Source organism: Meriones unguiculatus, chromosome 5, assembly GCF_030254825.1.
Source record: "Meriones unguiculatus strain TT.TT164.6M chromosome 5, Bangor_MerUng_6.1, whole genome shotgun sequence".
NCBI lineage: Eukaryota > Metazoa > Chordata > Mammalia > Rodentia > Muridae > Meriones > Meriones unguiculatus.
In genome coordinates this window covers 113,881,463-113,908,855 of record NC_083353.1, presented here as the reverse complement: position 1 = coordinate 113,908,855, position 27,393 = coordinate 113,881,463, and the positions used below count along the sequence as shown (strand labels likewise).

Here is a 27,393-nt window from a genome sequence, read left to right as displayed (position 1 = left end):
GACGTTTCTATACTGTGTCTGCCTGAGCGAGTTCGTGAGCCCCCGGGGGCGGGCCTCTCCATCAGGCCGGGTCAGCACCTGCCGCAGTGCCTGGGCGAGGCGGCGCCTGCCCCCCTGGAGTTGGCCGGACTCGGGGTTTCCAGCTGGGGGGTGGGGGTGGGGGGCCTGGTCCTGGTTCCCCCCCACCCCGCTCCAGGACGCGCATCTCCGCCCGCGGCTCTTGACTCACGGGGGGCCCCCCGGGTCACATGCGACCGCCCGGCTCCATAGGCGCCGCCCCCTGCCCTCCCCTCCCCCCCCCCCGCCCGCGCTGGGAGCCGCAGCCGCCGCCGCCACTCCTGCTCTCTCTGCGCCGCCGCCGTCACCAGCGCCACCGCCGCCGGCTGAGCCCGCAGTCCTCGAGGTGAGGCCCGCAGCGGGCCGCATCCCCCCCCCCCCCCCCCCCGCTCGTTCCCTGCCGCGTCCGCTGCCCGCCGTTCCCGGCCTCGGCGCGCGGCGCGGGGGACACGCGACGTCCCTGCCCGTCACCCGCCTGCCTTCCCCGGCACCCTGCGTCCCCGGCCTCCCCGGGCAGCTCCCGGCTCTCCGGCTCTCACCTCCTCCCGGCTTAGGTACCAGCCCCCCCCCCCCCCCCCCCCCGACCCGCTTCTCTGCACGATTCCGCCCTCGCCTGCTCCTCCTCCCCAGGGTCCTGTCGATTTGCTCCTTAAGTTCGAGGTCCCCGTAGGCGGCGCGTGTTCTCCTGGCACCACCACCTTTTCGCTTTTGCGTTTGCGGAGATGCCCCCTCTCTTTTACCGTTCCTTGGCTGCCCCAGACTTGCTCTGGACTCACCCTTTGGTCTCCCCTTCTCTTCCCCCCTCTCTGACATCTTATTTTCTGCGATGGGGGAGGGCTGGGAGGAGTGAGAAATTGTCTGGGGGTAGGGAACTACCTCCCCACCTCCCCACCTCCCCACTGCAGCCGCCAGGGACTGGGGGGTCTGGTCCCCGGGACGCTGTCGAGGAAGAACTCCTGTTTGTGAGCGAGGTGACGACCCCCCGGTGTGTTTTACAGACCCTGCGGATATGGGTTGCCAAGTTGGGGCTCCGCCTGCCCAGACAACCCCTCTCCTTCGTGTTCCAAGATCCAAAGGGGGGGGGAGAAAAAGCCAGCCTGGCAGCCATCCCGCCTGGGGAAGTCTGGGGGAACCCCACTGGTCGGCGAAGCCGCTGAGGGGCGAGGAAATCGCCCTCCCCTCTTCACTGCGGTGCTCTCCCATCTTGTCGGGAGATGCACCCCGCCCCTACCGCAGTGACCTCCCCTTCCTCACTGCACTGACCTTCCCCCCCTCTCCACGGGAGAGGGAGAACCCCTTCCGCAGTGGCCGATTGCAGCTGCCCCTCCCCACCCGCTAACCCACTGCGGTAACCTCTCTCCCAGCCCTCCCAGCCTCTGGCCCCTCCCTCCAGCCCAAGGCTCCACCCTTCCAAGCCTCTCACCTCTCTCCTTCCTTCACTTCCACCCAAGGAGATCCCGGCCGTCATGTCTATAGAGAAGATCTGGGCCCGGGAGATCCTGGACTCCCGTGGGAATCCCACGGTGGAGGTGGACCTCCACACTGCCAAAGGTGATGGACTTTCCACAGCCCCCACTTGCCCTCTGCTGGGTCTGGCCAGGGCCGAGGGGTCTTCCTTCAAACCCAGAGACCAAGAGGTGCTAGACCAGGTTCCCAAGGCTGGATGGTGGGGTCTGATCTTCCTTGAGGCTTGGGGGGGTCCGTCTTCTCTTTGAGAGTGAGAAAGGCCCCATCTCTATGCCTGCCTGTGTGCCCGTGTGAGCACACAAGAGCACGTGGGCTCTGCCTCGCCTGGTGTGGTCTCTGTGGCCTCCCACTTGTGCCCGTGAGGCCTCAGTTGGGCAGATGAGGAGGCCCTCCGCGTGTAGATCTGTGTGTGGTGGTCGGGAACAGTCTGGGGAGGAGTCTGGATGTGGCAGGCAGGAGTTTAGGCTGGATGGCTCAAAGAGGAGTCCTTTTCCCCAGAGCGTCCTCCCTCCTCATCGTAAGCCTTCTTCCAGGTCTTTTCCGGGCGGCCGTCCCCAGTGGGGCGTCCACCGGCATCTATGAGGCCCTGGAACTACGGGATGGGGACAAACAGCGCTATTTAGGCAAAGGTGATGATGTCCCTCCCCTAGGCACCTTCCCCCTCCTCTCTCCGCTTACCTCCGGGCCTGACCAGTCTTCCTCTCTCTAGGTGTCCTGAAGGCAGTGGACCACATCAACAGCACCATTGCGCCAGCCCTCATCAGCTCAGTGAGGCCCGCTCTTCCCTGAGGGGTGGCTGCTAGGCCAGAATCCTCAAAGGAGTCTAGGTTCCAGGGAGGGACAAGGGGAGACATAAGAAAAAAAAAAAGCCCACTCTTTAGGAATCGTGGTTACAAAGGCGAAGGCGGGGCTTACCACCCCTGCATGAGTTTAAGGTCCCAAGGGCTGGCAGGGGAGGCCACGTCACAGGGATCCAGCGGGACCCTGCTCAGACAGGCGGTCTGTGGATGGAGGACCCTCTGTCTGAGCGCGCGGTCTCTGTCTTGGCTCTGGGTAATGGGGGCTCTGCCCACAGGGCCTCTCTGTGGTGGAGCAGGAGAAACTGGACAACCTGATGCTGGAGTTGGATGGGACCGAGAACAAATGTAAGCAGGGGCGGGGCTGGGAGGAATAGGTGAGCGGATGGAACCGAAGGGGCTGTCCCGGGGACACTCGGAGTGTCCAAGAGCCTTCTCCTCCCGGCCCAAAGCCACTGCAGAGGGAGGGGGTGACAGCAGACAGAAGGAAAAACTCCCTGAAGCCAAAAGACAGGCGTTGGCATGAAGCAGTCTGGAGGATGTTTAGGAAGAAGTGAGGCCTCCCCTTCCTTGCCACCTCCTCCCCACAACCCCAGTTTGTAGTAGAGGAGGAATGAATTGCTGCTGGGGGGGGTGGGAAGTCTCCTTGGGCTTTTCTGGGGAATGTAGGTGCAAGGTGAAGGATTTGCTCAGTGGCTTCCTCCTCGTGTAATCCCCCAGCCAAGTTTGGGGCCAATGCCATCCTGGGTGTGTCCCTGGCCGTGTGTAAGGCTGGAGCAGCTGAGAAGGACTTGCCCCTGTACCGCCACATCGCTCAGCTGGCTGGGAACTCAGACCTCATCCTGCCTGTGCCGGTGAGCGCAGCACTTGCCTAGCCTCTTCCGGGACGACCCAATGAGGGGTGAGGGCAAGAAGGGGGATGGGCAGCTGAGAAGAAAGGATGGGAATGTGAGACCTTGGGCCTGGCATACAGGGGGACCTCGGAGGCAGGAGGGAAAGGCTCTGACTACCCTGTGACTCCTTGACCATCTGTGGCTCCCCAGGCCTTTAATGTGATCAATGGCGGTTCTCACGCTGGGAACAAGTTGGCCATGCAGGAGTTCATGATCCTCCCAGTGGGTGCTGAGAGCTTTCGGGATGCCATGCGACTTGGGGCAGAGGTGTACCACACACTCAAGGGTGTCATCAAGGACAAGTACGGCAAGGACGCCACTAATGTGGGGGACGAAGGCGGCTTTGCCCCCAACATCCTGGAGAACAGCGAAGGTGAGGCCCGGAGCCCTTACTCCAGCTCTGTGTCTCACACTGGGAAAGGAGGTGCACACGGGTCCTGTGGGGTCCTCGAGCTTCTGAAAATCTCAAGAGGTGCCAGCTCTCAGGGTGGGGTCCAGGGAGCCTCCCGATTTCACACACTGGGGCTCAGTCTTTTGCCTGTCCAGCCAAAGCTGTTAGCCCTGGTCCCCACAGGAGCCGCTGACACTATCGGTAAGTGGTCTGGGTAAGGTCCACTTTGTGCTTTAATGCCACAGTCTCAGTTAGAAGACATCTACCATGCTCCAGGAAGGTAATTCCGCATTGGTACCATCCCCTTCCCAGCCCCTTAGGTAGCTAGGATCCCTACATTTCCTGTGCTGCGGGAGAATGGGAACTGTAAAGGTCAATGATTAAAAGTGCAGGCTCTGGCCAGGCAGTGGTGGTGTGAGCCTCTAATACCAGCAGAGGCAGGCTAATCTGTGAGTTCAAGGCCAGCCTGGCCTACAGAGTGAATTCCAGGACAGCCAGGACTGCACAATGAAAGCCTGTCTCAAAAAACAAACAAACAAACAAACAAACAAAAAGCAAAAGTGAAAGTACTAGCTGGGGGTTTGTCTCGGGTACAGCTCCTGCTCAGCCCATCTGAGGGCACCAAGCGACTAGCAAATGTACTCCTGTGTGCATGCACACACACGCACTGGAACACACGTGAATGTGCACACATGCAAACACATGCATATCCCTACGCCTTCGTACACAGACTCTGCTCTGGAATCAGATCACTTGCATTATTTGAGCCTCGAAGAGTTATTGGCTGAAATCCCCACCACTTGGGAGGCTGAAGCATAAGGGTTGCTATGAGGTTGGAGCCTGGGCTACATGAAACACTGAAAAAAAAAAAACATTATAAATGAAAGAAAGGGGAAGAAGAAAGAAGAGAGAATCATGATAAAGAATATACAGATGTGCTCTTTTTAAGGACCAAGCATTTGAGTAGGGCATGGAGGCGTAGAGCCTTCATCCCAGGTAGAGGCAGGTAGAGCCCTGAGTTCAAGGCCAGCCCTGGTTTACCCACAGAGTTCCAAGCTACCTAGGGCTACATGGTAAGAACCAGTTTCAAAACAAAACAAGATGAAACAAAAAGAAATAATCCAGGCTCTACAAGTGTCATTGAAGATTAAATGAGATAGTTATATGTAAAATGCTAACATGAAGCGGCAGCGAAGAGAGTTGCAATGAGGGGCTGGAGAGATAGCTCAGTGGTTAAGGACACTTGCTGCTCTCGCGGAGGACTCAGGTTTGGTTCTCAGCACCCGTATGGTTCCAGGGGAATCCAACGTGGGAACTAGCATGCGTACGGAGCATCTACATACGTGCAGGCAGTAAAACACTTAATACATATTAGACAAAAATAAATAAATAAACCTTTAAAGAACACACACACACGCTAGCCAGGCCTGGTGGTGCAGGTGTGCCTAAGCTACAGAGTGAGTTCAAGGCCAGTCTTGGCAACTTAGACTCTTTCTCAAAATGATAAGAGAAAAAGGGACACGATTTGGTCCAGTGGCAGAGAACTTGCCTTCAATGAATGAGGCCTTAGGTTCAAGTCCCTAGCACCAGGATGAGGTGTGGTGGAGTGTGAGTGTGGGGGAGGGGGCCAACACCCCTAGTAACAGAATTCCACTCCTCCATTCCTGGATAGCCTTTCTTCGCAGCCCCTAGCTGCACCTCCTCTACAACGATGCTCTTCTTTCCACGCTGCATTTCTTTTCTCTCCTTCTTTCCTTCCTACCTGTGTCTCCTGCTTGTAACCTCGCTGTGTTCGCCTCTAGCCTTGGAGCTGGTGAAGGAAGCCATCGACAAGGCTGGCTACACGGAAAAGATCGTGATTGGCATGGATGTGGCTGCCTCTGAGTTTTACCGCGATGGCAAATATGACTTGGATTTCAAGTCACCCGCTAATCCCTCCCGATACATCACTGGGGACCAGCTGGGGTCGCTCTACCAGGACTTCGTCCGGAACTATCCTGGTGAGAGCAAGGGATGTGGGAGACAGGAAAGGGAAAGAACCCAGACAGGTGGGGACCCTGCAGGGCAATAGTGAACTTCAGAGCTGAAGCCAGGTCATGTCCTAAGGAGCCTGAGAAGCAGGGAGACCGGGAGGGAGGTCCCTGCTGAGCAATGCTTTGGGTGTCATGTAAAGCACACGTAGCTGGGATGGGTCTCCTGAATCCGTTTCAGAACCTGGGCTCTAAGAGTTACTGGGTCCTAGGGAAGGGCTCTGAAAGGAGCCAGGGATGGGAGGAACGTGAACGGATGTAGCAGAACAGTGGCGGGCTTTTAGTATCTTTGGTTGGTGAAGGTAGGTACTGAATGAAGTTGGCACTGCTGCCCGGAAAGGCTCACTGAGGAACAGAGTTTCCATATCGACCAAGGAAGGCCTCCTGTCCCATTCCATGGTCCCCATCTTCCTGAGACAGAGCAAGGGGACATAGGTACCACTTGGGAAGGAAGGGCTTCCCAGCAGGAAGAACTACACGAAGGCGTGGGGGAAGTTTCGTGAAACGATGGGAATCCGAGCAGGCTTCCTTGGGAAGGTGGGGAAGGAGGCCGAGGAGTCGTTTCAGCTGGGAAGTCAAAGGAGGGCGTGCGTCCCTCCAGAGATCAAGCAGCTCCTCTCTGCTCCCTCCGCAGTGGTCTCCATTGAAGACCCGTTTGACCAGGATGACTGGGCAGCCTGGTCCAAGTTCACAGCCAACGTGGGCATCCAGATCGTGGGCGATGACCTGACGGTGACCAACCCGAAGCGCATCGAGCGGGCGGTGGAGGAAAAGGCCTGCAACTGTTTGCTGCTCAAGGTTAACCAGATCGGCTCGGTCACGGAAGCCATACAAGCGTGAGTGGCCCCCGGGCCTTCTCCCACCTGGCCCTCATCGCTTCGGAAAGTCCCCCTAGCTCCATTCTGCCCTGGAACGCTGAGGAAAGCTGGGTCCCTTCACCATTCTCTCACTTCTGTTCCCTCCGTGCTTTTCACGTTCTGCCCGCATTTGCCCCCGCGGTCATCGTTCCCCAGGTGTTTCTTGACCTAGACCAAGCCTGGGGCTGGGAGGAAACCGCTGCGCCTCGGGGCATGGGGTCAGGACTGGGTGTGTGCTGCAGGTGCAAACTGGCCCAGGAGAACGGCTGGGGGGTCATGGTGAGTCATCGCTCTGGAGAAACAGAGGACACGTTCATCGCTGACCTGGTAGTCGGACTGTGCACGGGCCAGGTGAGTAGAGCCAGTGTGGTGGGTCAGGAGTGGTCTTTGTGGGGTCAGTGGGTTTTAGGCTCACAGGGCTCCTCTCCTGACAGAAGATGAAGAGTCAGAGAACGGTCGAGAGTAGAAGTTTTGCCAGGCTCGGTGTCCCACACCTTTAACCCCACCCTTCAGGAAGCAGAGGCAGGTGGATCTCTGTGAGTCTGAGGCCAGCCTGGGCTACATAGTGAGTTCTAGGACAACCAGGGCTACGCAGAGACGCTCTGTCTTGACAAAGTAACAGGAAAAAAAAAAAGATAGAAGTTTTGAGCTGGTGAGATGGCTCAGCAGGTAGAGGGACCTGGTGCCAAGTCTGACTGACAGTTTGACCCCTGGGACCCCCATGTTGGAAGGAGGGAACCAGCTCCCACCAGTTGTCTTCTGACCTCCACGTGCACAGCATAGCACGGCGTGAGCAGACCCTCGGACGTATACACAGACACAAAATAAAGCATTAGTTTTTACAAATACAGAGTAGGAGTTTGAGGCTGGACGTTTAGCTCAGTTACAGAGTACTTGCCTAGTGTACATGCAAAGCCCTGGGTGCCATTAAAAAAAAAAAAGGTAGGGTATGATGGTGCACGCCTTTAGTCCCAGCCTGCAGGAGGCGGAGACAGGGGGGTTTCTGTAAGTTCAAGACCAGCCTGCTATACATAGCAAGTCCCAGAACATCCCAGGCTAGAGTAAAACCCTGTCTAATAAAACAAATAAACGAAAGACCCGGACTCGGTGGCACATGCCTATAATCCCAACACTTGGGGAGCAGAGACAGGATCAGGAGTTCAAGGTTAGCCTGTCACTTCGAAGCCAACCTTCATGAAACGATCTCAAAATTAAAAAACAAACAAAACAAAACAACAACAACAAAAACAGGCAGTGGTTAAGGTTGGGGGGAGTAGGGTTGTCCCGTCAGATGAGGGAAATCTTTTAAGCCGCATATCTCCTGGCATGTTTCAGATCAAGACTGGTGCCCCATGCAGATCTGAACGCCTGGCAAAGTACAACCAACTCATGAGGTGAGGAGGGTCCCTGAAGAACAAGAAATGGGCATCTGGGGCTAAACATCCCGGTAGGCCACCATTCCACGTCTAGCATCCAGGACCTGCTAGTAGCTGATGCCAAGAAAATGGTTTTGCTTAGTGGGTTCAGGGATGGTCTGACTGACAGATCACTGAGTCCCACAAAATCCAGGGAATGTTCACCTCCGGGCAGTCCTCAAAGGAGCCTGGAGGGACCCAGAGAAAGAGGCAGGTCCCTTCTGCTCCCCTGACCACTACCCTTCTGGATCATCTCTCAGAATTGAAGAGGAGCTGGGGGATGAAGCTCGCTTCGCGGGACATAATTTCCGAAATCCCAGTGTGCTGTGAGCTCTCTGCTTGCCTGAAGACTGGAACCTCCATCTCATCCTCCCGGAGCTGCCTTCCTGCTGTCCCGACCTGCCATAGTTCACCCTGACACCTCGAGCCCAAAGTCACCCAGAACGCCTCGGCTCGCCTGCTCCAGCTGCTCTTGGCTTCCACAACCCCTCGCTTGCCCCTGTTCTTCCTCTTCTCTGGGCCCCATTTCTGGGGATTCTTTCTTCTCACTTTCCCATCTATTCTCTCCTTCTTAAAAACAAACAAACAAACACAACAACAAAAAACAAAACAAAAAACTGGACATGAGAATGCAGACTAGAAGGGGGGTCCACAGAAGGGCCATCAGCTTCTGATAGGAGCTTCGGGATTGGTGTATTGGGGTGTCTAGACTGGAGCCATGTGGCACGTGTGCTTTACCGTTGTTTTTCTATGTTGTGAAGAAGCTTTGAACTATGCATAGAACTGGTGTTCGGGGAGTGCTTGGTTAAGTTGTGTGTGTGTGTATATATGTGCACTTATTTATTTATTTATTTATTTATTTATTTATTTATTTATTTATCTATTATTTCTCAAGCTGGTTAATCAGCCATCTCCCCGTAGCTCTACAGTCGGAAAGTGAGTGACCTTACTTGTCAGGGCTAGGCACCTGCGTTTTCACGTGGCTGCATCCCTCGATGACCTGGGATGGGAAGCTTTGCTAACATGGGACAGGCAGCAGAAAAGGGACTGAGCAAGTGTTTCATTTAGTGCACTGACTGAAGCTGGGTATTTTACGGGATGGGGCTGTGTGCCTAGGGGCGGGGGGGGGCTTTTCTCCTACAATTCTCTCCCCAGCCCTAGGTTTTCCTCGTCACTCTCCAGCAGCACCAGAACACCGCCTCACTCCCCCATGCCATGTTCCACACTCCTCGCCACCGTCTCTGTGGCTTTGAAATGAGCACCGCCATTAAAGTCTGAATCACAGCGCACCACACCGTGTCTGAGGAGTTTTACTCTCTACTCCGTAAGAGGGGAGAAGACAAAGGACTGGCAGAGGATTGGTGGAGCTAGATAGCAGAGCTGGGAAGGGCACCAAAAGAAAAAAAAAAAGGAAAGCCACTGAACACATGACCAGTTTGTGGGTTTGCTGGCTAGGTGGGGTCCATGTTGATTTTGGCTTTTTTGTTGTTTTGCTTTTCAAGACTAGTGTAGTCCTGGCTGTCCTAGAACTCACTCTTTAGACCAGACTGGCTTCGAACTTACAGAGATTCGTCTGCCTCAGCCTTTGAGTGCTGGGACTAAGGGCATGTGCCACCAAGCCCGGCTGAACTAAGGACTCTTAACCTGTGGTCCAGGAGTCCCTCAGATGTCAGGGGTAGAGTGTACCCGGGGAGAGGAGGAAGGTGTTCCTTTGACCGAAGAAGGAATAAAGCGGTGGTAGACTAAAAAGGAAAGTATTCCTGTACTGGGTGGCCTCAACAGAATCCTGGGTGGCTTTGAAATGACACAGGACTTCATGGAGGAAAGGGAGGGAAGTATGGCTTCAGGGCCCTGAGGAGTCTGACTTCTTCAGTAAAATGGATGCAGTGCCTGAAGTGCTCAACAGCCTCCCGGACTGTGCAGACTGTGAGGAAGACGTCAGCGAGCGGCAAGAGACCTCTAACTCTTCGGCTCCAGTGGGGCTGTGGTGTTGAACGGCTTAGCCTACCTTGGGGGACAATCCCCCTTACGTTGTTACGCTTCGGGTACTAGGGCTGGCATCTGCCCATGGGTAGAGGTGGCCACTAGGGGGAGCCCAAGTTCTGCAGGACGCCATACTAGATGCCAAGGTGAGGTTGGGGTAGGAAGAATTTCAAGGTTACACACACACACACACACACCCTCTCTCTCTCTCTCTCTCTCGCCTCTCACTGATCCCCTCAAGTTCTGGTCCCAAGCTCCCTCAGCCTTCCTTCCCACTCTAGGGCTAACAGAAACTTTCACTGGTGAATGGGCAGGGGCCAAATCTCTATTCCCACCCTTTGCCCTCCTGTATCCCTCAGCTGCTTTCAGTTCAAAGAACTTCTTGCCCCCTCTCCTGCCCTGTGCCTCTAGTTTCTGCGTAACCATCCTAACCATCCGTTGTTACCTTCTCTCCTAGCACCCCTTTATGCCTCGGATGGGGCTTGCTACACTTCTCTCTGCGGCTGCTTTCTCAGAAACACCCAGGCTGGCCAGGGCTATTGTAGCTGCAGCCACCTTTCCTAACCCTTGCCTTTTCTTCCCTCCATCCTAGCTAGGTGTCTTTCTCTGACAGCACTCCTACCCCCATCCAGGTACTGAGCTGGATTGGGTTACAGCTAGCTCTGCCTGGGCCTCCAAAGGCCCCTCTCTACTTTCCTTTTGTGCCGTTGCCTGGAGACCAGCGGATTGTGGGGGGCTGGGGCCAGAGAGGGAGCTGGGGTGAGGGATGGGGGTGGGGTGTATATATATGATGCTCCCAGCAGCTGAGCTATGAGGCTGGCCTTGGGTACCAGAAGGCCTAGAAGGTGTGAGGCTGGCTTCCTTTCCCAGTCTCATCCCGTCCTTACCAAGGCCTACATTTTTCTTTTAGGCTTATGTAAATTACCATCTAGGCTGTTTGCCCTCATGGTTTAAACAAGGAGAAAAGCCCAGTCTAAAGAAGATTTGGAAAGGGCTTGGGCCAGGCCCAGTGGGAAACTAAAGGAAAGAGAGAAAATGCAATGGGAAGGGGAAGAGGGAGGGGAAGGAGAGGCGGAGTCTCAGAGCAAAATGAGTTGGTGGAGGGAAGGAACATAGAGGAAAGGAAGCAAGGGTACAAGAGGACAGGGAGCTGGCCTGGTCTCTTGGAGGCCCTGGAAGGGGCCAAGATGGGCATGGGGGTAAAGTGAGTCCCTGCAGAGGAAAGGGATTTCGGCGTGGGTGATGGTGGGGAGGGTATTCGTTCCTAGATGGAGCAAGCATTCTTTCTGTTTCCCTAGTGCTTTGGAATCTGTGTAGAGCTTTTGGGTAAGTTCAAGAACTTGGCTGAATCTGGCCTAGGGAATGGGGACACAGGATCTACTAGGTTGCTACAGGGCCAGCCTTTCTCCCTCCTCCCCCAAAGGTAGCGAGCCCATTGGGTGTCTCCCACTCCACCATTGGGTTTGCAGCTAGACTGGCCCCACAACTACCCTACCCCCACTCCAAATCTAGCGAACTAGTAAGGGCTCCCAATCCAGACTCCAGCTCCGGCTCTTCCCATTTCCCAGCCTGTCTCCCTCCCTTTCTCTAGCCTTCCCAATTTCAGCTGCCAAAAATCACCCTGTCTCTAGTGTCCTTTGTCCTGAGAGATGTCGCTGCTGGTGTGGGGCCAGACAGGGAGCCCAGGAGAAGGCACTGGTGGGCTGATGGGGGTGCTGGACTCGTAGCTGTAGAGTGGGCATGGCTGGCAGACAGGAGAGTTAGGAAGAGTGTGCTAGGGAAGTGCCTCCATATTCCAACAATTGTTGTAGGAGACTAGGGCACCTATGGGTGTCTGTAGGCCCTTTCCATCTAATCCCCCCACTCCATCCCTTCCGGGACCACGACCAAAGATGCTAACAGACTTGAGGAAACCGGATACGGTAGCTCTCCTCAGTTACCTCTTACAAACCACGGCCTGCCGACCCCATTCTGTCACCTCTCCACAGTGCCCTCCTTTTCCATCTTCAGCCCTTCTCTTCTGCCATCCCTGACCCTCCCTCCACGATGCCACGAAGACCCTATTTATCGTGTATATTCCCTCCCAGGCTGCTCTAATTCATTCTCCTCCACTTCATTTGTCAAAGGAAACAGTTCTTAGTTGCACTGCAAGTCCCTACCCTCGGGCTTTACCAACCCACCCCAAACCAGTCTCCCTCTAGAATAAGCATCTGGTCCCACCTTTCCCCACCCCGCACCCCTCTTCTGACACCTCACATGCTTCCTCTCCCACGGAGGTGTCTGTGGGCTTCCCTCCACCATTCCCAAATTCTTGTGGTTTGCACAACACCAATCACCCCCTTCCTTAAACTCTCATCTCTTCCAGGAACACCATTCCTTTAGTACGTCTTCATCTTTTCATTCTTTTCCGCTCAGGTCCCCAAACTTCCATCGTGTTCTCTTCGAAATAGACCCTAAGCCTCCAGCCCCTCCTCTCCATCTTTCCAGTAAGCCCCATTATCCCAGTCTCTACTTCAGTATTCCCCAAACTCCTCCCACCTCACCCCTGCCACAGCCCCTCTCGTCCCCAAACTTCTTCAGCCTTCCCATGTCTGCCTTCCCAGTCCACAGCCCCTCCCACCCAGCCCTCTCCCGCGCGGGGCCCGCGAGCTCCCCACGCTCGGCGCCGCGAGGCCCTCTCTCTCCGCGCCCCGGCCGGCTCCGGCCAACTCGCCCGGCGCCTCCCCTTCCCCGATCCTCCGCCCCCGACCGCCGCGCGCTCCCTCCCTCGCGTCTCCTCCGGGCCCCTCTCTCCTCCGTTCCTCCGCGCTCCCTCCTTCTCCCTCTTCCTCCCTGCTCCCATCCCCCTCTCCCGAGCGCCCTCCCTCCGCCGTCCGCTTTCCTGTGCGAGTCGCCGGACGCGCCGCCCAGCCCGTCCGCCCGCCCGCAGCCGGGCGCCGGGCCGGGGCCTCGGGCCAGGACGCGTTTCGGGGCTGCTGGCTCCGGGGCGGGCTAGGGGCGCGGGGCGCGAGCGGCGGGAGGGCCGGGGGGTCGCGGGCCCCGCCGGGGCCGCGAGTGCGGGCGGCGGCGGGCGCGGAGGCGGGCGGCGCAGCGGGGGCGGGCGGCGCGTTCCGGGCGGGCGGGCGGCCGGGAGGGGAGCGCGAGAGAGCCGATCGGGGCTGCGCGGGGGAGCGGGGCATGGGGGCCGCCCTCCGGGGGGACCGGGGCCGCCCGCGCCGCCGCGGCGACGGCGACTGAAGCCGCGCGGCGAGGAGGGGCGGGGAGTGGCCGCCGCGGTCTCCGGGAGACGCCGGAGCCCGACCGCACTCGCAGCCAGCCAGCCAGCCGTCCGGAGCCGCTCGCAGGTAAGGTCCGCTGCCGCCGGCCCGGGCCGCCCGGTGGCTCCCCGCCCCCACCACCCGCCCCTCCCGGCCCCCCCTCCCGCCGCCGCCGCCGCCTCCATTTGTTATTTTCCCGGTCGCCTTCCCTCACTGCGGGCACGACCGGGCCCGAGCCTGGGGGCTCAGGGGGTGGGGCCGCCCGGAGGAGGGACGCGGGCCCGGGAGTCGCGAGCTCGGGAGGTGGGAGGAGGGGGGGAAGGGTCTCGGGAGGAGGGCTGACGGGCCGAGCGTCGCCACGACCAGAGCCTAAAGGGGAGGAACGCCGAGGTGGAGACTTGGCGGAGGTAAAACGGGGACTGCCGTGCGGGGTGGTTCGTGGAGATCGGAGAGATGGCAGCGAGGTGGGGCGTGAAGGCTCCTGAAGCCCCACAGGCCCAGAACCCGGGCTCCAGAACCCGGGGTTGCAGATCTTAGGGACAGAAGGGAAGTGGGAAAGGGGTGTGGTAGGTGCCGAGAAGAGGATTGTAGCAGGGGGTTGAACCTGGGGGATAAGGACCAGGAGAGGCCCTTCTTTGAGAAGCTGGACCTTTTCTGGGGTGGAAACGGGAAGGCCGAATCTTTTGTGACTCAGTTTTCTTTTCCCCATTCCAGGTCACCCCTGACCCTGTTTTCCTAATCTCAGACCTAGTTACTTCGTGCGGGGGTGGGGTGGGGGGTGGCACTGAGGCTTGGCAGTGTGAGTCGTCCTGACACTAACAAGAAAGGCAGGAATCCTGAAGGAAGAATTGGAAAGGTTGGGAGGATGGGAAAGAAGAGGGAATTGGGCAATCGTGTAGGCATTCCGAGGAACTGTGACCTCCACCCTCATCCCCAGAGCACTGGCAGCCCCACAGCTGGGCGCTATCCGGGAGGCCTTCGTTACTGCTTTGATCTCAGAGATCTCCCTTTGTGCCTGGGGCAGGTTACCCTAAAGCTCCCTTCCCTGAGGGTACTGTAAGAAGGTCGGAGTTGCTTTGGCAACTAAGGTGGTAATAGCGCCTGCCAGTTGGACCCCTGGGATGGTCTCTTGAGGGGCACTTTTTTCCTTTTTTTTTTTTACCCATGTTGTTGCCATGGCAGTGATCCAGTGGGAAGTCCAATAGTATGTAGATTGGGTCTCAGCCTGTAGCCATGTTCGAGGGGCCCTTGGTGGGGTTCTGAGAGCTGTCTAAGGGGATACACCCCTTCTCCCCCAGAAGTATGTTGGAAGAGGTAGCCCTGTTGCTTTCAGGTCATGCCTGCAAGCTTCCACCTGGCTATGGTGGGAAGATGAAAATATTGCTGTTTAAACTATGTGGTCTTGGGGTAGCTCAGTAGTATTGTTATTTCCTAGTATGCATACATAGGGCCTGGGTTTGAGTTTCAGAACCAAACAATTAAAAAACCAAGTTATATCATCATCATTCTTGTGTCCTCTGCCACCTGTATGTCTTGCAAATGGTTGACTCTTTGAACTGTTTCATTTTCTTGAATTCCTCTTTAGATCTCCTGTCTGTTCTCAGGGTGACCCCTTCATTCAGCTAACCCTTGGCCTTTTACTTTTCTGAACTTGCAGAAATGGCAGGGCTCTCCAGGTGTGTCTCAGGTGAGGGTGGCCCAAGGGAGAGGGCTGTGAAAGAGCCTAGAGCAGAGCAGGATGCTGTGGAACAGGAGCCAGGAGACTGAGGTGTGCTTCTGGCTGGACCTGTATGACCTTGGGCAAGCCATTTCTCTCGTCTTTGAGCTTCACCTTCGCTGTACGGTGAGATGGCCTCTGTGGCTCCTTCAGCAGTCCTGGGTTCCAGCAAGGCTCAGGATACCGCATTGTTGTTGCTGGTCTGTGCTTCCGCTGTTGGGCTGGCAGGTCTAAAATGATAGAGGCTTGTCGTTGATGCTCAAGTCCACCCCATGAGCTCTTCCCAGGGAGTCTGTGATGTGGTCTTTTTCTGACATTCTTGCTTATTTGGGAAAAAAAATTTATGCTTATTTTGTGTATGCAGTGATGCACAAGTGGAAGTCAAAGGGTAACTTGTGTTGAGTTGCTTCTCTTCCACCATGTGGGTCCCATGGTTCCACTCAGGTCATTCATTTTGAACTGGCTACGTAGGGAAATGACCTTGAACTTGTGATCTCCTTGCCTGTACCTCTGAAATCCTGAGATTGCAGGCATGTACCACACCCTGTTTTATAAGGTCCTGGGGATCTAACACAGGGCTTCGTGCATGCTAGACTCGAACCACTGATCTACATCCCTTTCCTCTGCTCACGATGGGCTCTTTCTCTGCCTTACGAGTTTGGTCTTCCTTGCTTTTCTTTTGCAATAAGGTAATGAAGGCCAGTGTGTGCAATGTGTGCTGTTGTTGTTGTATGTGGCAGATGCTTTGTAAGAGTTAGCGACAGCCTCTAGGCAAGATGGAGTGCCACTCGGTGTTAGAATACCACCTTACCTATCTATGTTCAGACTTAACTATGATCTGACCCCAACCTCAACTCCATCCCTTCCTCTCCCACTGATGACTGCTTTTCTCTTCCAGAGCTACTCATTGCAAAATTTATCAGATTTCAGCTGATTAAAAAGAAAGGCACACAGTGATTGCTCTGTTCTCCAAGGAACTTTGGTGTGTTTTTGACCTTTCGGATCTTTTAGGATCCAAACTGACTTGGCGAACAGGTTCTGTGATGGGAGGGGGCGGGGCACCCTGCTCAAGGGGGCTGATAAAGAGATCAGCCCCAGGAAGTCACTGCTGGTGCCGTTCTTGTTAAGTTTCTTCTGCTTGGTGCTGTTCTTTATTTCCCCTCCACCTCATTTTCCATTTGCAGTTTTATTTTTTGAGAGCGGGTTTCATGAAACTTAGACTGGCCTTGAAATTGCTATTTGCCAAGGGTGGCTGGTGCTGCCTTTACCTGCCAACTGATGGATTTACAGATATGTGTCACCAGGCCTGGTAATGTGTACCATTCTAAACCCAGTACACAAAACAGCTAGAAAGTGTGGTTATAGCTGTAGTTGAAGTAAACAGCTCTACTGGACAAAGCAGCAGTTGAGAGTTTAGACTTAGGACTCTGTCCCATCCATTTTGTGGAAAGGCTAGACTCACTCATTCCTCACTGCCTACCTCCATATGGTTCAGGGAGTTGGGCAAAAAGTAATTACTCTGTATTCCTTAGGGAAAATACATGTAGAAATGTCATTTACATTCACCTTCCAACTTAGAATGAGTGGGTAAGTTGAGTCTGTTCTCATGGTTGGTATGAGGTGATTCAGAGGACCTGCTGAGTCCCGGGGTATGCCTGTAATGCCAGCACTTGACCTCTTCCTACCTCAACCAAACAGTAACAACCAAGAAGACCGGCTGGCATTCACTTGGTTTAAAGGTCACTGACAACAGGACACTTGACTGGGTGAGGTGCTCCTGCAGAAGCTGAGATGGAAGGATCCCGAGTTTGAGGCTTGTACATGGTGTACTGTGTGACCCTGTCTCAAATAACGACAACAACAGACCCCATATGTGTGTGTACACGATACCAGAAAAAAGTATGAAAAGGAAAACTATGAAAATAGCTTTTTTTTAATTTGTATTTTTTGTTCTTAAAATATCTTACAGGCTAGGGCATGGTGGCACATACTTTTAATCCTAGCTCTCACGAGGCAGAGGTAAGCAGATATCTGTGAGTTCAAGGCCAGCCTGATCTACATAGTGGGACCCTGTCTCAGAGAAAGGGATGAAGAGAGGGAAAGGGGAGAGAAAGGGGGCTGGAGAGATGGCCTAGTGGTTTAGAGTACTTGTTCATGCAGAGACCAAAGTTCTATTCTCAGCTCCCACATGATAGTCATACCATCCTAACTCTAGTTGCAGGGTATCTGCTATCCTCTTCTGATTTCCACAGGGACCAGACACACACATGGCACATATACATGCATTCAGGCAAAACATCCATACATAGAAAATGAAATTTGAAAAATGTATGGGTAGTATTATGGAGTGGTTTGACTCTTAGCAAGAACTATAAACAAGTACAAGGGCCTGGAAATACAGTTCAGGCTACTTGCTTGAGGTCAAGTAAGCCTGTAATCCTAGCGCTCGGGGAGTGGAGGCAGGAGGATAAGGAGCTAAAGTGCAGCTAAAAATGGCTGGCTATGGAGACACAGATAGATGGCGATATCCATGTTTGTACTGCTAGACACAGGCTATTGATGCCAAGTGAGAGGACAGGTTTAAAATTTGTAAATCTTTTTGTAGTTTTAAATTATTTTGAGTTGGGCCAGGCGGTGGTGAAGCACACCTTTCATCCCAGCACTTGGGAGGCAGGCAGTTCTCTGTGAGTTCGAGGCCAGCTTGGTCTTCAGAGTGAATTCTAGGACACAGAAAACCTTGTTGGGAAATGCCCCCCCCCCAAAAAAAAAATTGAGTTCTGGTGCAATGGCTCCCTGGGAAAGGCACTAGCCATAAAGCCTGACAACTTGAGTTTGGTCTTGAGGTCCCAGAGAGAAAGGAGAGAACTGATGCCCACAAGTTGACCCCTGACCTCCACACATCATGGCATGTACATACCCTTCCCCTCAATCAGTCAGTCAATTTTGGTTCTGGCCATTGTGAAAGCTTTGACATTCCTTTTAAGCACAAGAAACAGCCATGTAGTCATCCCTTGGTATCTGGGGAATTTGTTCCAGTGCACTCCCCATCAAAATGAACATGTACTCAGGTCCCCCTGTCTGTTTATACCTCACATACTCTAACATGTTTTTTGAATCATCTGTAGATCAGGTACAGTAATCAATTCCATGTAAATGTTTGATAAAGTTTACCTATTCAAAGCCAAGGTTACAAACCATTGTCGCCCTAACTACCTGCCGGGCAGAGAAGGTAAACAATGGTTGGATGGTGAAAGCTGAAGAGGGGCAGAGGGCCTGTGAAAAGGCTGCACCCACACTTCATTTCATGCTTGTAGATGGAGCCAGGTAGTGGCAATGTAGCAGATTCAAATTTTGTTTGGAACTTTCTGCAATTTTTCTTCCAAAATCTTGTCAATCCAGATTGGCTGACTCTATGGGCAAAAACCTGGTTAAGTGGAGCCAGGCAGTGGAGGCACACACCTTTTATCCCAGCACGGGGAGGCAGAGGCAGGTGAATTTTTAGGTTCCAGGCTAGCCTGGTTTACAGTAGGAGTCCAGGACAGCCAGGGCTACACAGAGTGGAAAAGGACAATGACTAGATAATGCATCCTTCTGGGGCTGTCTAAATGTTCTGCAGTTTTGAAGATACCCAGGTTTGGGGTTGACGTTGGTGAGGCTGTGCTGCTCCTTACTGTAGATGGGACAGGTTTCTGCATCATCTGATGTGAAAAAAAGACTCTTATCTGTGTGACTAATCTAGGCCTTCTTAGAATTCTCTCTTGACTTCTGAGGAAAGGTTAGAAGAGCGAGCCTGGCCTTTGAAGTCGGATTGCTGAGGGCTTGGCTCTGGGGTTGTTGTCAGTGTTCTTCCCTGTGGAAGGTGGGGAAGGTTACGATTCTGAGCCTTGGGTCCCTTTCCTTTTAATGCCCACCTTAGAGTATGTTGGAGATGTTACATAAAATCATTATGTGAAGGCCTTGACACAAAGGAGATATTCAGTAAACTAACACTTCAGCCTCATTTCTTCCTGCTTCTTTGGAATTTGTAAGGCTCTGGAATTCATGAGTACACAAAGGTTTTGTTTTGTGTTTTGAGACAGGACTTGCTGTCTAATTCAGCCTGGCTCTGAATGTGTGATGCCTATGCTACAGCCGTCTGAGTGCTGGCATTACAGGCACCTACTGCCGCACCAGGCCACAGATCCCCTTTAGGGCTTGTGAAGGGCAGAATCCTGCTGTGTGTTAGGTCGGGCTCACAGGTACATCTGAATTTTCTGTCTTCCCTAGAGATAAAAGCGAGTATACTGTAAGATTTTTCCTTCCCTTAGCTGATGTAGCCTGTGCAACATGTCACAGCCTCTTGTGGTCCATGCCTCCTGACCCCAGTGCAGCTGACTGTCCCTACTGTTTCTGCTATTGGTGGTTTTCCCTAACAGATTTCACTGAAAACACCCTGCAAGAACCACGTGCCTACAACTGCTTCCAGCTTCCCAGGTCACAACTGCGGGGAGCCTGGAGTAGAGCAGATACGTTTCTGTATTCAGCTGCCCAGGCAGAGGAGAATGGGGTCTCCACAGCCTGAAGAATGAAGACACGACAGAATAAAGACTCAGTGAGTAGAAGCTACCGTAAGCAGTATGGCAGCTGCAGGACAGCGGCAGAGAAGCTAGGAGGAAGGACTTAGAGTGGAGTACAGACACAGTGTGTAGCCTGAAGTTAGGTGCAGCGTAAAAACACTACTTGCAGCTGGGTGTTGTGGTGAATGCCTGTGTGATCCCAGGAGTCTGGGAGGCAGAGGCAGATCTCTGAGAGTTCAAGGCCAGCCTGGTCTATAAAACAAGTCCAGGACAGCCAAGGCTACACAGAGAAACCCTGTCTTGAAAAAACAAAACCAAAAAACACTATTTGCATCCATCCTGCCCTCAGATGTCAATGAGGAGTGGACGGAAGAAAGAGGCCCCCGGGCCCCGGGAAGAGCTGAGATCAAGGGGCCGGGCCTCCCCTGGAGGGGTCAGCACATCCAGCAGTGATGGCAAAGCTGAGAAGTCCAGGCAGACAGCCAAGGTATTTTGTCCTCTGGCCCCGTGGGGTAAACAGCAGTGCAACTGATGGGGTACTCTGGGGGCTTCAGGTCTGGCAGAGACCTGAGGTAGAACGAGGTAGAACACAGGAGTGTTCTCTCTAACAGAAGGCCCGAATAGAGGAAACCTCTACCCCCAAGGCCAACAAGCAGGGCCGGAGTGAGGAGATCTCAGAGAGTGAAAGTGAGGAGACCAGCGCACCCAAAAAGACCAAAACTGAGGTGAGAGACCTTGTAGCTGCTGTGACTGTTTTCTGTCCATTCTTTCTTCAAACTTCTTTTGTGCACCACTCCTGCTCTGATCTCTGCCTAGATAGAAAAGTCCTGTCTTGGTGCTTGAGTGACCCTGTCTATAATATGGCAGACAGCTCGTTTCACGGTAGGGCGGTAGGTGACAAGGCGGAGCCAAAGGGGACTGGCTGGGTAGGGAAGGTATCCTAGCCTCCTTTGTGGAAGGAACAGGTAAGCTGTAAGGATGCAAAAATGGGGCTGGTGGCTTTACCTAGTGCTAGTGCTGAGTCCAAGCACATCTAAAAGCTGAGCATGGTATTGAACGAACATCTCTTATGCTAGCATTAGAAGGCAGAGGTAGAAAGATAAAAAATTCAAAGTCAAGCTGTACAACAGGGAGCAGGCCTTTAATCCCAGTACTCAGGAGGCAGAGGCAGGTGGATCTCTGAGTTCAAGGCCAGCCTGGTCTACAGAGTGAGTTCCAGGAGAGCCAGGGCTACACAGAGATACCCTATTTCAAAAAAATCAACCCCCTCCCCTCAAATAATCCACACTCATCCTGTGCTAAATGGTGAGTTGGAGGTCAGCTGGGCTGTCTGAAACCGTATTTAAGAGGTGGGGTGGGGTGGGGGTGGAGGGCTTGGAAAGATGGCTCGTGGGTTGAGTGCATTGGCTGCTCTTCCAGAGGAACCTGGTTCAATTCCCAGCACCCACGTGGCAGCTTATAACTGTCTGCAGCTCCAGTTATAGGGGCTCCAACACCCTCACACAGATATGCATGCAGGCAAAACACCAGTGCACATAAAATAAAAATAAGTCTTTACCCCCCCCCCAAAAAAAAAGAAAAGAAAAGGAAGCCTAGCATTTGGAAAAAGCTAAAGGAGGCCTGAGGTGAGTGTGTACATGTGAGGTGGCGAGGGTCTGCAGTTAGTGGTGAAGGGACAGAGTTTGAGATGGGCACTTGAGAAGGAAATATGCTGACTATTAGGGAGCACCTGAGATGTGGGGAGGGAGATGACAGGCTTTGAGCAAGCCTCCCCATCACACTAGCACATCAGTACCGTGAGGAGGAAATGATTGTGGGAGGTAAGTTCGAATCCTGGGAAACCAGGAAAGGAAAGGAAAGTCAGCTCTCTTCCCTGACAGCAGGAGCTCCCTCGACCACAGTCTCCCTCGGATCTGGACAGCTTGGACGGGCGAAGCATTAACGACGACGGCAGCAGTGACCCTCGAGATATAGATCAGGACAACCGAAGCACATCCCCCAGCATCTACAGCCCTGGAAGTGTGGAGAATGACTCCGATTCATCTTCTGGCCTGTCCCAGGGCCCGGCTCGGCCCTACCACCCGCCTCCACTCTTTCCTCCTTCCCCTCCACCACCACCAGACAGCACTCCCCGGCAGCCAGAGTCTGGCTTTGAACCCCACCCTTCTGTGACACCGACTGGATACCATGCTCCGATGGAGCCCCCTACATCTCGATTATTCCAGGGCCCACCTTCTGGAGCCCCTCCCCCACACCCACAGCTCTATCCAGGGAATGCTGGTGGAGGTGTTCTATCTGGACCCCCCATGGGTCCCAAAGGGGGAGCAGCTGCCTCCTCAGTGGGTGCCCCTAGTGGAGGCAAGCAGCACCCCCCACCCACCACCCCAATTCCAATATCAAGCTCTGGAGCCAGTGGTGCTCCTCCAACAAAGCCACCCAGTGCGCCAGTGGGTGGTGGGAACTTGCCTTCTGCTCCGCCGCCAGCCACTTTTCCCCACGTGACACCAAACCTGCCTCCTCCGCCTGCCCTGAGACCCCTCAACAATGCCTCGGCCTCCCCTCCTGGCATGGGGGCTCAGCCAATCCCTGGGCATCTGCCCTCTCCCCATACCATGGGGCAGGGCATGAGTGGACTTCCTCCTGGCCCAGAGAAGGGGCCAACCCTGGCTCCCTCACCCCACCCTTTGCCCCCAGCTTCTTCCTCTGCCCCTGGGCCCCCAATGCGGTATCCGTATTCAGCCTCCAGTAGCTCGGCAGCAGCTGCTTCTAGTTCCTCCTCCTCCGCCTCCCAGTACCCAGCTTCCCAGGCCCTGCCCAGTTATCCTCATTCCTTCCCTCCACCAACAAGTATGTCTGTCGCTAACCAGCCGCCCAAGTATACCCAGCCCTCTCTCCCATCCCAGGCCGTGTGGAGCCAGGGTCCACCGCCGCCTCCTCCCTATGGCCGCCTCTTGGCCAACACCACCACCCATCCAGGCCCTTTCCCTCCTACTGGGGGTCAGTCCACAGCCCACCCGCCAGCCCCCGCACATCATCATCACCAGCAGCAGCAGCAGCAGCAGCAACATCATGGAAACTCTGGGCCCCCTCCACCTGGAGCGTATCCTCATCCCCTAGAGAGCAGTAGCTCCCATCATGCGCACCCTTACAACATGTCACCATCCCTGGGGTCTTTGAGGCCCTACCCACCAGGACCAGCACACCTGCCCCCACCTCATGGCCAGGTGTCCTACAGCCAAGCAGGTCCCAATGGTCCCCCGGTTTCCTCCTCTTCCAACTCCTCCGGCTCTTCCTCTCAAGCCTCCTATTCATGCTCACACCCCTCCTCCTCCTCCCAGGGGCCCCAAGGGTCATCCTACCCCTTCCCACCAGTTCCTCCAGTCACCACCTCTTCAGCTACTCTTTCCACTGTCATCGCCACCGTGGCTTCCTCGCCAGCAGGCTACAAGACGGCCTCACCACCTGGGCCCCCTCAGTACAGCAAGAGAGCCCCGTCCCCAGGGTCCTACAAGACAGCCACCCCGCCTGGATACAAACCAGGGTCACCACCGTCCTTCAGAACAGGGACCCCACCTGGCTATCGAGGCACCTCTCCGCCAGCAGGCCCAGGGACCTTCAAACCAGGCTCGCCCACCGTGGGGCCCGGGCCCCTGCCACCTGCGGGGCCTTCGAGTTTGTCGTCTCTGCCTCCACCAACCGCGGCCCCGGCTACAGGGCCGCCCCTGACTGCCACGCAGATCAAGCAGGAGCCGGCCGAAGAGTATGAAGCGCCCGAGAGCCCGGTGCCTCCGGCTCGAAGCCCCTCGCCCCCTCCCAAGGTGGTGGACGTGCCCAGCCACGCCAGCCAGTCAGCCAGGTGAGCACCCGCGGGCCCGGGGGCGGGTGGGTCTAGAAGCGGAAGACGGAAGGGGGCGGCAGGGGCCTTGCGTTCGTGTTTCACCGCGCTACTAGACTCGGAGGCTGGCAGGGGCCTGCTTTCGAGGCTCGGCCTCACAGTTCCGCCCCCGGCAGGTTCAACAAGCACCTGGACCGTGGCTTCAACTCGTGCGCGCGCAGCGACCTGTACTTCGTGCCGCTGGAGGGCTCCAAGCTGGCCAAGAAGCGCGCCGACCTGGTGGAGAAAGTGCGGCGCGAGGCCGAGCAGCGCGCGCGCGAGGAGAAGGAGCGCGAGCGCGAGCGGGAACGCGAAAAGGAGCGCGAGCGCGAGAAAGAGCGCGAGCTGGAGCGCAGCGTGGTGAGTGCGTCACAAGGTGCGCCGCGCGCCTCTCCCGCTGCCGGGCTGAGCGGCGCCCGGCGCTTCGCCACCTGGCGGAGGGGAGGAGCCACTGCAGCCCAGGAAGCTCAGGTTTCCAGGCAGAAGGAAAAGAAAGCCGGGGTGGGGTGGGGTGGGGTGGGGTGGGGTGAGGTGAGGCATTTTGGTTTTGGACCACTGACTGACACAGAGGGGGGTGGGGTGGGGTGGGGTGGGGTGGGGTGAGGTGAGGCATTTTGGTTTTGGACCACTGACTGACACAGAGGGGCAACCTGGGGCCAGCAACTGTTTCTGTATCTGCTATTTTGACTCCACTTCTTTCTGTATCCCGCAGAAGTTGGCCCAGGAGGGCCGTGCTCCAGTGGAGTGCCCTTCTCTGGGTCCAGTGCCCCATCGGCCTCCCTTTGAGCCTGGCAGCGCTGTGGCTACGGTGCCCCCCTACCTGGGTCCTGATACTCCAGCCCTGCGTACTCTCAGTGAATATGCTCGACCTCATGTCATGTCTCCTGGCAATCGCAACCACCCATTCTATGTGCCCTTGGGGGCAGTGGACCCGGGGCTTCTGGGTTACAATGTCCCAGCCCTGTACAGCAGCGACCCGGCTGCCCGAGAACGGGAGCGGGAAGCCCGTGAACGTGACCTCCGTGACAGGCTCAAGCCTGGCTTTGAGGTGAAGCCCAGTGAGCTGGAACCCCTACATGGGGTCCCGGGGCCAGGCCTGGATCCCTTCCCCAGACACGGGGGCCTGGCTCTACAGCCAGGGCCTCCTGGCCTGCATCCTTTCCCTTTTCATCCGAGCCTGGGACCCCTGGAGCGAGAACGGCTAGCGCTGGCAGCCGGGCCAGCCCTGCGTCCTGACATGTCTTATGCTGAGCGGCTGGCAGCTGAAAGGCAGCATGCAGAAAGGGTGGCGGCCCTCGGCAATGACCCACTGGCCCGGCTGCAGATGCTCAACGTGACTCCCCATCACCACCAGCACTCCCATATCCACTCTCACCTTCACCTGCACCAGCAGGACGCCATCCATGCAGGTAAGACACTCCTGCTTTGGACTATGGCTCCACCGTATCCCTTAACGTTCTTCCGTTCCTCTGGCCAGAGCTTCCCCCTCCTAGTCTGACCTCAGTCACACTCTCCTGAGAATACTTTTCTGATCTTTGCTTCCTTGACTTTTCCTTCAAACCAAGCTGGAGCCTTTTGAAGGACGACCACCTTCTCTGTCTTCCTATCCTCGTTCTCCCAGCTGCTCGCATATCAAAGTTCTTGTTTCTCTGTGCCAATCTTGTTTGTTGCCAGCATCTCCTTTCCTCATCTCTAGGGGTCTTCTGTGTTTCTGTCCATCTGTAGATTTCAGAACCTTTTAGGAAAGCCCATATAATTTTGGTTTGGGTGCCATAGGCAATATTGAACTTTATGCACTGTCTTACTAGCTCAGAACACTTATAGCTCAGAACACTTCCTGGTTGGCCTCAGACTTGTTCGTTTTGAGTTCTTTGTTTCTTCTCATCTTCCTCCCTCGTTAGAGCATTTATTTATTTACTAAATATACAAAACAACAGGCTTTTGCTATTTTTGCTTTTGTTTTTGAGACAGGGTTTCTCTGTGTAGTCTTGGCTGTCCTGGACTTGCTTTGAAGACCAGGCTGGTCTCGAACTCAGAGATCCACCTGCCTCTGCCTCCCAGAGTGCTGGGATTACAGGTGTGCACCACCATGACTGGATGGCTTTTGGCATTTTTATACATTGTCCTCTGTTTATATTCAACCCACTTCTTAGTATTTCTTCCTGTTTCACTTCTTAAACTTTAAAGAAAGTTTTCCTAAATTTATTCTTCATCCCTTCAGAGTAATCCACTCTTTTCTTTGTTCGTAAGAGCTGTCTGCTAACTGTAACCTCCTGTCTTCCTCATCTGTGGCTCCAGAGTTTCTTCTGTCCATCTCGGAGGGTCTCTATCCCTTCTGTCCTGTCTTCGTTCTGCTTTGGATCCCTAGTGTCTGTCTCTTCGCAGGGGGAATCCCTCCACCCCGATGCATGCTTGTCCCTACCCCTGCCTCCTGGTGACACCATCCTCTTCTCTGCTCTCCAGCCTCCGCCTCGGTGCACCCTCTCATTGACCCCCTGGCCTCAGGGTCTCACCTTACCCGGATCCCCTACCCAGCTGGGACCCTCCCTAATCCCCTTCTTCCTCACCCTCTGCACGAGAACGAAGTTCTTCGTCACCAGCTCTTTGGTAAGGATGGAGGTTGGGGTGGAGAGGCTCAAGTGAGGGAAGGCCAGAACAGAGGGACGTGGGTGGTGGAACGGGCTGAGTGGAGTTTGGAGAGAGGCGTGTGCAGCTAAGCTAGAAACAGAGAAGCTGAGGTCTCTGTCCAAGAGCCTCGAGTTCTAGGGCCAGGCAAAGCGGCTGGACTTCTGATTTCGTCCCACCACTGGCAGACTGGGAATAGGTGGTGAGGCTTGACGTTTTAGCCTTAGCTTCCTCTGTCTGCCCCTGCCCGGAGAGTGGCCGGCTGGCCCCGCCCAGCAGTCATACTCCTGTGCTTTCTTCTCACAGCTGCCCCTTACCGGGACCTGCCGGCCTCCCTTTCTGCTCCCATGTCAGCAGCTCATCAGCTGCAGGCCATGCACGCACAGTCAGCAGAGCTGCAGCGCTTGGCGCTGGAACAGCAGCAGTGGCTACACGCCCATCACCCCTTGCACAGCGTGCCGCTTCCTGCCCAGGAAGACTACTACAGGTACTGGGGTTACCCCTGGAGCACAAGGGGAGGTGGGTGCACCATGGCACGGCCCTTTCTCCGTCTCATCTCTGTGATGTGCTGCCTCTTGCCTAGTCACCTGAAGAAGGAAAGCGACAAGCCGCTGTAGAGCCTGCCATCCAGAGAGCACCCGCTGCTCCTTCATCCAGACCTTGGAGGACCCTCCCCCAACCTTTTGACCTACCCCCACCCACCCCAGCCGAGGAGAGGGTGCTGCCCGCCTGCAGAGTGTCTGCAGCTGAGCAGAGGGAGGGAGGGAAGAAGGGACAGACAGGGTCAAGGCCCTGGGTTGTGTGCAGAGGTGGGAAGTGGCAAGGGTGGGGACGGAAAGTGCACAGTATCTTGGACCGGATCCCTCTTCCCATCCCCTGCCTTTCTTCTCCTCTATGCCCGATCGTCGGTGGCCACCGCGCCTCCCCTAACCCGTTGGTGTGATTATTTCATCTGTTAGATGTGGCTGTTTTGCGTAGCATTGTGTGCCGCTCCTACCCCATCCCTGTGTGTGCACCCCTCGGCGATGCGTGCCCCCTGCCCGCCCCACATTAATAATTTATATATATAAATATCTATATGATGCTCTTTAAAAAAAAACATCCTGACCAAAACCAAACAAACAAAAGCATCCTCACGGTTCCCCAGGAGTGTGTCTGTGGCTTGTTTTTTGGGGGGTGTGGATCTGGCGGGGTGGGAAGGGCGAGAGAGCTCTGGTTGTCATGGGGGAAGTGGGGAGGGATGGGGTTTTCTGATGGGAACTGAAGAGCTGGATCCTCAGCTGTGCTTATGGGGGTGCCCCATACTAGGCCCTTGATTTCTACCCAGATGGCGAAGGGAAGGCAGCTGAGGTCTTTCAGGCCCACAACAAGCATGGCCAAATCTAAACACTGCTCAGACCGCGGAAGTACTTACGTCCCTGAGCTAACGTGCCACCAGAGTGCCCCGGAAACAAAAGTTTCAGGAATCTGACTC

General features: G+C 55.2%; 2 protein-coding genes across 7 annotated transcripts; both read left to right on the top strand.

Annotated features, from left to right (window-relative positions):
* Positions 1-251: 251 nt before the first annotated feature.
* Eno2 (enolase 2) lies at positions 252-9,196 on the top strand. 3 transcript variants are annotated; one of them, XM_060384186.1, is made up of 12 exons: positions 252-403; positions 1,509-1,608; positions 2,058-2,153; positions 2,234-2,292; positions 2,600-2,669; positions 3,042-3,175; positions 3,365-3,587; positions 5,408-5,605; positions 6,270-6,471; positions 6,735-6,843; positions 7,828-7,886; positions 8,168-9,196. In XM_060384186.1, the coding sequence occupies exons 2-12, from the start codon at positions 1,524-1,526 to the stop codon at positions 8,235-8,237; spliced, it is 1,305 nt and encodes a 434-aa protein (XP_060240169.1). In that variant the 5' UTR covers positions 252-403; positions 1,509-1,523; the 3' UTR covers positions 8,238-9,196. The 3 variants fall into 3 exon arrangements, with proteins under 3 accessions (XP_060240169.1, XP_060240171.1, XP_060240172.1); XM_060384188.1 differs by lacking the exon at positions 252-403 and adding an exon at positions 429-611; XM_060384189.1 differs by lacking the exon at positions 252-403 and adding an exon at positions 1,024-1,042.
* Positions 9,197-13,024: 3,828 nt separating this feature from the next.
* Atn1 (atrophin 1) lies at positions 13,025-27,065 on the top strand. 4 transcript variants are annotated; one of them, XM_021636964.2, is made up of 10 exons: positions 13,032-13,234; positions 19,280-19,455; positions 19,770-19,907; positions 20,032-20,145; positions 21,304-23,276; positions 23,432-23,654; positions 24,007-24,703; positions 25,758-25,901; positions 26,226-26,406; positions 26,503-27,065. In XM_021636964.2, exons 2-10 carry the CDS (start codon positions 19,429-19,431, stop codon positions 26,534-26,536), a joined length of 3,531 nt encoding a protein of 1,176 aa, XP_021492639.1. In that variant the 5' UTR covers positions 13,032-13,234; positions 19,280-19,428; the 3' UTR covers positions 26,537-27,065. The 4 variants fall into 4 exon arrangements, with proteins under 4 accessions (XP_060240168.1, XP_021492639.1, XP_021492637.1 ...); XM_021636962.2 differs by having other exon boundaries at positions 13,034-13,234; positions 21,301-23,276; XM_021636963.2 differs by lacking the exon at positions 13,032-13,234 and adding an exon at positions 13,440-13,554 and having other exon boundaries at positions 21,301-23,276.
* The last annotated feature ends 328 nt before the right edge of the window (positions 27,066-27,393 follow it).

Bases quoted from the DNA above. Each gene is read 5' to 3' on its own strand.
- Eno2 (XM_060384186.1), top strand. From the start codon at position 1,524: ATGTCTATAGAGAAGATCTGGGCCCGGGAGATCCTGGACTCCCGTGGG. The intron at 1,609-2,057 runs GTGATGGACTTT...GCCTTCTTCCAG, and splicing joins GGACCTCCACACTGCCAAAG to GTCTTTTCCGGGCGGCCGTC. The intron at 2,293-2,599 runs GTGAGGCCCGCT...CTCTGCCCACAG, and splicing joins CGCCAGCCCTCATCAGCTCA to GGCCTCTCTGTGGTGGAGCA.
- Atn1 (XM_021636962.2), top strand. From the start codon at position 19,429: ATGAAGACACGACAGAATAAAGACTCA. The intron at 24,704-25,757 runs GTAAGACACTCC...TCTGCTCTCCAG, and splicing joins GCAGGACGCCATCCATGCAG to CCTCCGCCTCGGTGCACCCT. The intron at 25,902-26,225 runs GTAAGGATGGAG...TTCTTCTCACAG, and splicing joins TCTTCGTCACCAGCTCTTTG to CTGCCCCTTACCGGGACCTG.